This window comes from Macrobrachium rosenbergii, chromosome 45 (genome assembly GCF_040412425.1).
Source record: "Macrobrachium rosenbergii isolate ZJJX-2024 chromosome 45, ASM4041242v1, whole genome shotgun sequence".
NCBI classification, from domain to species: Eukaryota; Metazoa; Arthropoda; class Malacostraca; order Decapoda; family Palaemonidae; genus Macrobrachium; species Macrobrachium rosenbergii.
Genome location: NC_089785.1, coordinates 28,980,471 through 28,988,782, shown reverse-complemented (window position 1 = coordinate 28,988,782; position 8,312 = coordinate 28,980,471). Strand labels below are relative to the sequence as shown.

General features: G+C 42.6%; 2 protein-coding genes across 2 annotated transcripts; one reads left to right on the top strand and one right to left on the bottom strand.

Moving 5' to 3' along the window:
- Window positions 1-3,184: 3,184 nt before the first annotated feature.
- LOC136829986 (uncharacterized) lies at window positions 3,185-4,093 on the top strand. The gene has a single exon (XM_067089162.1). The coding sequence runs from the start codon at window positions 3,185-3,187 to the stop codon at window positions 4,091-4,093; it is 909 nt and encodes a 302-aa protein (XP_066945263.1).
- A 1,278-nt stretch (window positions 4,094-5,371) lies between these two features.
- Window positions 5,372-7,394, bottom strand: LOC136829686 (uncharacterized). The gene is made up of 2 exons (XM_067088483.1): window positions 6,216-7,394; window positions 5,372-6,075 (listed from the first exon to the last, which is right to left on the bottom strand). Exons 1-2 carry the CDS (start codon window positions 6,867-6,869, stop codon window positions 5,413-5,415), a joined length of 1,317 nt encoding a protein of 438 aa, XP_066944584.1. The 5' UTR covers window positions 6,870-7,394; the 3' UTR covers window positions 5,372-5,412.
- Between the last annotated feature and the right edge of the window lie 918 nt (window positions 7,395-8,312).

Below are 8,312 nucleotides of genomic sequence, written 5' to 3'. Positions count from 1 at the left end.
AATGCGTATGGTAAATCTGTCTATCGATCTATATATCTATCTGTTCATATATATATATATATATATATATATATATATATATATATATATATATATATATATATATATATATGTATATATATATATATATATATATATATATATATATATATACATATTTATATATATATATGTGTGTGTATATATATATTATAAATATGTATATATATATATATATATATATATATATATATATATATATATATATATATATATATATATTTATATATATATATATATATATATATATATATATATATATATATGTGTGTGTGTGTGTGTGTGTGTGTGTGTGTGTGTATAATGTATAAAATGTTTGTGTGATAATCAGAATTTTTGAGGCAGTGAAGATATTAGGTAATAAGAGAGTGTACCAGCATCATCACTTGTTCCATGGAAATGAACCCACCAATTCCTGTGTTAATTATCTCGAACGAGGAAGTGTATCAGCCTCACTCGTATCCCTTTCGTGTTTAATTAGTGATGTCAGGAGAAGGGTTCAGGAGGAGGGTTACCTGGGACCTCCCTGAAGAAGGACCAGACTTCTTTCTGTGTTGCTCTTTGGAGGGAAATTAGTGACCTTTGGGACAACGCTTTCGATTTCTGTGAATCAGACAGGTTCTGCCCTTCTAGTATGTTGGTTTCAGGGAATATGTCAGCCTTTACTCTCTCTCTCTCTCTCTCTCTCTCTCTCTCTCTCTCTCTCTCTCTCTCTCTCTCTCTCTCTCTCTCTCTCTTAAAAAAAAACTTCATGATAGCACTGTCAAAGGCTTTTAAGGAATTATATGCTCTCAAAAATTATTTTAATTAAGGTTTCTCTCGTCATTTTTCCATTCTTATTCGTAATTTACAAAATTAAGAAAAAATTGACAATTATCGTTTTTACTCATCCTTTTTTTTACTATTTTTATTATAGTTATTAGTATCATCATCGTTACCATTTTTTTGGATAGACACCACGAGAAGAATATTGATATTTAATACGTAGGCCTGAGAGAGAGAGAGAGAGAGAGAGAGAGAGAGAGAGAGAGAGAGAGAGAGAGAGAGAGATTTATATTATTCCTGTTCTAAAGTTCATTGCGGTAAATCGTTGCCTCCTTTGTTTCATCGTGTAGGACCCAAATGATAATGAGAAGTATTGATTGTCTTCCTGCCTTTCGCTTCTTGTCATAAGCAATACATAAACGCTGACATTGCAGTATCTATACAAACCCGAAAAACAACATCAAGAGACCTCTCTCTCTCTCTCTCCTCTCTCTCTCTCTCTCTCTCTCTCTCTCTCTCTCTCTCTCTCTCTCTCTCTCTCTGTCCATTTTGAATATTTTGAAAGAGGCAGAATGTCCCCAATATCCAGGGTTTTGGTTCTTTTGAAAGCAAGTGCTGTCATTTTTTGAAAACCCCATGTAATAGTTACTGGGTTTTGTTTCCATATTCAGTTATTGATTTTGTTTATGTTGCTCTCAAGAGGAAAAATGGCCCAGTATCCATGGTTTGGGTTCCATAAAAATTGAGTGTTTCAACTTTTTTGAAAACGCTATATAATAGTAAGTGGGTTGTGTTTCCATATTTCCCTTTAAAATTATTATATTTTCATTTTGTCTTCAAAAACTTACGTAAGCTATTTACAAGGCGCTGCTTGAATGAGAGGGAGAATTTTCAGCGGTTCTTTTAAAACTCTTTCACAGTTTTTATCCTCAAAGGCATAAGTAAGCTATTTACAAGGCGCTGCTTGAAAGGCGAGAGAGAGAGAGAGAGAGAGAGAGAGAGGAGAATTTCCAGTGGGGAAATGTAATAGTGCACCAGGTGTGTTCTCTCTCTCTCTCTCACTCCCCCCTGAGTAGGAGGAGGAGAGGTTCTTTTCAAAGGCATTCTCCCTCACCTTCAAGACGGATGTCTGTCGTCAAAGACTCGGTATATATTCCCCAAGTGTCTGTTAATTAAAGTTGTCCTTTGTATTTTTCCTTTTCTGTTCGATCGATACGAAACATTCTGACACAACAATTCACTTTAAGAATATGTAACGACTGAATTTGTCATCTGCTTTTATTTTCATTGCTTTTTACTTTTTCCAAAAATGTTTCGACTCTTTAAGTACAAATGGTAAATCTGACAATTCACTGTGTTGGCTGTGAGAATATATAACGATTCTTTTTATTACCCATGCTTACTTCCATTTCTTTTCAGTTTTTCCAAAAACTTTTCGACCTTAAAAAGACAAATGATGATTCCGAGGTCACTTTGTTTTTTTTATGATCTATTTTTACTCTCATTTCTTCAATTTCTCCGAAAATGATTCGATTTTATAAATACAGATGATGAATTTGAGGCCAGTCTCCGAAACACGTTGATCACCAACCTCTGCATATTCTTCACTGCCCAAGGTTTCAGTGAGGATAAAAGAAGGACCTCGACTCATAATAGGAGATTTGATAGGATTTGTAGCTTGAGGCAGAAGGAAGGCGTTTGTTTGTTTCTTCTTTTTATCGTTTTATCTGATGTGACGTGGTCTGTGGTGGTTTCTGAGAAGGAGAGTTTATATATATATATATATATATATATATATATATATATATATATATATATATATATATATATATATATATATATATATATATATATATTTACTAGTAGTTGGCGTGGTTTCCTAACTAGGGGGTAGGAGACACGCTGCTTGACGGGTGAACCACCAAACTATGTCGTCCTTAAGCCCCGTTCACACATTCACGTATCAGCCCACGCATGTTCACGCATGTGAAACGTGGCTATACTGTAGGGTTTGTCGGCGCGATCAAGTGGATACGTGTCAAAGGCCGATGTCCGTAAGTCAACATAACGACGCCATAACGTAAGTACGGAGTAATGCGTGTTAAGGCTACGCGACTGCGCAAGATAGACGGGATGCTTACGTGAACTGCCACGACAATAGGCCACACCCCACATGTAATGCGTGGCAGAGCAAGTAACACCCACGAACGTATACCGTATGTGTAACGTTGTGCGTTACGACCTCACGACACCCTCACAACATCCCCACGTACATCGGCGGGTATACGCCATGTACAAAGGGCTGTGCTGTGCACATGCGTTTGCAGTGCCATTCAGCGCCTCCCTGTAGCAAGAAGTATTCCCCTGCTGCTGAATCAACATGGAGAACATTGAGGACATCGTTGCCCTTATAACAGCACACAGACAACAAAGAGACATAATGGAGGCCGTCGTGGAGTATGTGCACTACATGGTATTGGTGGAAGCTGTGAGGGCCTACATTGCAATTGAAAAGAAGAAAAAAAAGAGGAGGCCGAGGAGGGTTTGGGCTTGGCCGTACTTGCAAAGAAGAGTGGAGCTAGGCCACTATGACAACCTGATGGAGGAGCTGGCAACCGAAACCCCAGAACTATACAGGAATTTTACGCGAACTGACAGAGACATATTCAGTGAAATAGTTGAACGTGTCACACCCTACATTGAGAAGCAACGCACATTTTGGAGGGAACCCCTTACGCCAGGACTGCGTGTGGCTATCACCCTACGTTTCCTTGCCACGGGTGACTCATATAAGAGCCTGCAATACGCATTCCGGGTAGCCCACAACACCATAAGTTGCATTGTACCCGAGACCTGCAGGGCCATTGTTTCTGCCTTTGGAGATGAGGAACTGCAGGTACCACAAACACCAGAGGCTTGGAAGCAGGTTGCCCGCGGGTTTGAGGAACGGTGGAACTTCCCCCACGTAATTGGAGCACTAGACGGTAAACACATCAGGCTCCGTAACCCTCCCCTTGGTGGTACGCATTACTACAATTACAAGAAGTTCTTCTCCATGATTCTACTTGCCATTGTCGATGCTTCATATAAGTTCCTCTACGTGGACGTGGGTGCCGTTGGGTCAGAGTCGGACGGTGGTGTATTTGCCCAGACCCGTCTGTGTGAAATGCTGGCAAAACAGGAAGCAAACCTTCCCCAACCTGAGGCCCTACCAGATGCAACAAATGGAGCTCCTGTAGACTACTTCCTGCTTGGCGATGATGCCTTCCCCTGCGGAACTATCTCATGAAGCCCTACCCCAAAAGAGGCCTGTCCAAGGAGGAGCGGATCTACAACTACAGGTTAAGTAGGGCACGGCGGACGGTGGAGAATGCCTTCGGGATTCTGGCCAGCAAATTCAGAGTACTCCACACGTCAATGTGTATCAAGCCTGACCGTGCAGAGTCAGTAGTGCTGGCGCGTGTGTTCTGCACAACCTTATAATAAAAAGAAATCCACGCAGGCAGGAAGCAGATCAGGAGAACCCCATCACACATGATTTCATACCTGGTGCCTGGAGGAGTGACCCACCCCTAGGAGACGCTCTTCCAACCATGGGAGGCAACACTGCAACCAGGAATGCCAAGGAACAACGCAACATCCTGAAAGACTACTTTTCATCTCCTGGTGGTTCCGTTACTTGGCAGGAGAACTACTGTTAACATACATTTATATTTGTTATAATAATTTCTCTTTGTATGTCGACTTCCAAAATTTTTAATATCCATACAGTTTACTTTTCCTTTGTATTTGTGCATTTATTTGTTTTACATATGCCTTATTTGTGCTATTATTCTTACTTCATTTTATCAGTGTAATGGTTTTTAGTTCATTGAATAAAAGTTTTTTTTCAATTATATGTTTATTGTTTATACCAATCATGATATATACACTGAAACATACAATACCAAAAATAAACATTTGTTATATAAGTTAATTTTCAACTATATATTTGTTTGCATATGTTTTTTTTAGTACTGGATCATACACTCTGACATTTTTAACGCAGAAGCAAATACATGCATTGCAATGTGGCTAAGTGCATTACTCCAAGGCGTGGGAAGATTATAACTTTGAATATTTTGAAATGGTTTTTAATAAAGGCCATTACCAAGCAGTAGTGAAGAACAACTTAATAATATGAAAGTTTTTTTTTTTTATTTTTATTTTAATATAATATACCTTCACTTACTCCTTATTTTTTGTTGTTATTCTTACTTCATTTTGTTACTTCCATGGTTTGTAGTTCATTGAATAGAAGTTACTTTTCTATTATATGTTTATTGTTTATACTAGTGCTGATATATAGATGGAAACATACAGTAATACAAAAAATAGATATTTGTTTCTATAAGTTAATTTTCAACTATATAGTTGTTTGCATATGTCTTAGTTGTGTGATTATTATTACTTCATTTTGTTACTTTGATGGTTTTTAGTTCATTGAATAAAAGTTATTTTTCAATTATGTTTATTGCTTATACTAACGCTGAAATATTTACAAAATATATACATTTTTTTACATTGACACATACACAAAATAGATATAAAAAAAAATGTTGCCTTAAACTAGAGGTTCTCTAGGAAGCTGCTCGTTGGCAACGACACGTTGAGGTCCCTGGGTGTGGACGCCACTGCAGGTGCAGACAGCTGCGCGTGCAGCATTGCCACCTGTTGCGCCGTGAGGTTGAGAGGCTGCGCCATGGCACCACTAGGTGTAGCAAGTGGCACATATGTAGCAGGAGCAGGAAGGGGAGCTGGGGCCGCAGGCAGACCATCCCAGAGGGCTTCTGCTTGGGTGTGGGGTATCAGATGACGTGGCGGCCTCGTGATGCCCTCTTTGGTAGCCCTCACAAAGCGCTGTATGGCGGAGATGAGCTCCACCTTCAGCGCCATCCTCAGCTCAGGCCCCACATCTGCACAGTCGGCGGAAAGCTCCTCCAGGGCGTTCCGCCAGTACACCAGCCTGGGGTCACACAGAGGTCTTATGGCCCCCTGTAGCCTTTGCCGAGCTGACTCCGCTTGTTGAAGCAACACGTCCAGGACCCCACTTCCAGCCTTGTCCTCCTTCCGTGACTTCCTTTGTGGTGCAGGATCATCAATGGTGGAGGACCGGTCATCGGACGAGCAGGGGACTGGAGTGGCACTGCCAGCAGGATCACAAAGGGCAGGAACATCAAGGGCAGGACCATGGCCAGGAGGGTTGCTGCAAGCAACTGCAGCAGACGCAGACTGTAAAGAGATGGAACATGTATGAGAGAATGTAAATGTACTGTGAATGACAAGGTTGTAGTTCCATTAATTAAATAAACTGTGCATTAGAGTTTCAGTCACTGATTTACTAAACAGCGAAACAATAAAATAAGACATACCATCGGAAGTCCCAACACCTTGGGCTTTTTTTGGCGGACAATGTGGGGCTTGAGGAAGTGGAAGATGTTCAGTATCCACTTCTCACGGTCCGTCAGTCGTCTGCTGGCCCCCTGACCACTTTTTTCGGCTGTGAGGCGTCCAAAGCGGGTCCTGAGGGAGGTGAACCAGGTCCGGAGTTCAGGGCCTGACACAGGAGGAGCCAGTGACCTCCCCTTCTCCTCAAATGCCCTGCACACCCTGGCCTTGTCCTTGTATGCTGTCATGCCCTTGTTATATATAAATTCGGCCTCCTGCTCCAACCACTCCCCTACCAGCCTCTCATTTTCATCTGAGAGGATGACAGAGGGGTTCTTCTTTCGGCACGCGTTTCCAGTCCCAGGGGCGGTGCCGTCAGCAGCTTCATCGTTCCCGTCATCATCGGCGGAGTCGACGTCATCCAGGCCGGCATCCTCGTCGTTGAAGAGGCTATGGTCACTGGCCATGTCCTCGACCTCGTCAGCCTCTCCAAGGTTTATTACAACATCCTCCTCCATGGTGACTGCAGGGGTGTCTGCAGCAGGTGGCTGCCACGTAGAGGCCGTCTCCGCTCCTGACTGGGATGTTGGAGGCTTGTGAGCCCCCTTCCGCTGTCTGTTGCTGCTAACTTTCGGCATTTTCTGCTGACGAAGGCGCTGGAGGGGCGAGAAACGGTGTTGCTGCTGTCTGTCCGGGAGAAGAACTGATGCCGCATCCGCGCCGCAAGCTGTTTTATACACCCGACACAGCGTTGCCTCATCGTCTCAGGTCCTGGGGGAGAGGCGCTGTTGCCACGTTTACTCCCGAACCTCGTGGGGACCCACGCGGTTCTTGGCGGGAACGGGAAAGCAGCGGGGGGCCACGCGTCATTGCCCCGCAGGCGTGCAGACCACGCTACGGATGCACCACGTGGTGCGTGTGGAACCACGCAAAATGACGGATGACGTGAACAGACACGTATCTTTTGAACATGTCGAAACGTACGTGGCTCCCCACGCATGCTGGGATGGTGCGTATCGACCTCCCGACTCTGCCCCGCATGTCCACGATCTTAAATACGCATTACGGAACTTTTTCGTAGTACTTACGTAAGCTGTTGCCAACTACCAGTTTCCATTCATGCGTGAACATGCGTGGGCTGATACGTGAATGTGTGAACGGGGCTTTACACTATAATGAATGGGGCATGGAAGGCGGGTGTTATTGCCGTCAGTGCACCTCTCGTGGTGCACTGTAAGCATTGCTGAAGGGTGTTTGCGACGCCCCTTCGGCCACTAGCTTCACCCACTTTTGAGCCTTTTACTTGACCTCCATTCCCGCTTTCTTTGTTCAGACTTGCTGTCCAACACCTCTGATTATTACTTCTTAGAATAACTGTGGGGTTTTTGTAGGGTGAACTGTAAACAGTGCAGAGATGTGATGAACGTTCATAATGACATATCTGCCATTTCTTAATTAAAGAATATTGATCATGAAGGAATGAAGTGGCACTGTTCCTCAGTGCAGTAGTGAGCTTAATATTGTACAGACTTCCCCCGGCTCCAAGTGGCTCATTCAGGAGACTTACTGAAGTGAAATTTAGTTATTCACTGCACATGATCCGTTGTCAGTCCTTCTGGCACAGCCACCTTATTGTCAGCTGACGTCAGCGCTGTCGGGAATATGCAGATTTGTTCATTGTTCAGTAATCAACGCATTTCTTGGTTATATTGATCTTCCTGGAGTGGAAATTTCAGTGTCACTAATTGTAATAGTCTCTCTCTCTCTCTCTCTCTCTCTCTCTCTCTCTCTCTCTCTCTCTCTCTCTCTCTCTCTCTCTCTCTCTCTCTCTCATTCGAATCCAAAATTAGTGTGTCCATCGGGCCAAAAATTGGGTCAACTGATCAACTTTATTTTTTAAGGCAAACTGTACTTTTTTTTCTTTTGCGCTTAATGAACCATTAGTTCTCTCTCTCTCTCTCTCTCTCTCTCTCTCTCTCTCTCTCTCTCTCTCTCTCTCTCTCTCTCCATTAATTTTTCTCTTTGGTTTTCCTAACCTTGGTCTTTAAAAATTCTAACATTTCCGTATTCTTTTTTGTACT

Coding starts and splice junctions, on each gene's coding strand:
- LOC136829686 (XM_067088483.1), bottom strand. CDS start 6,869: ATGCCGAAAGTTAGCAGCAACAGACAGCGGAAGGGGGCTCACAAGCCT. Junction 6,076..6,215: donor AGGTGTTGGGACTTCCGATG/GTATGTCTTATT, acceptor ATCTCTTTACAG/TCTGCGTCTGCTGCAGTTGC.
- LOC136829986 (XM_067089162.1), top strand. CDS start 3,185: ATGGAGAACATTGAGGACATCGTTGCCCTTATAACAGCACACAGACAA.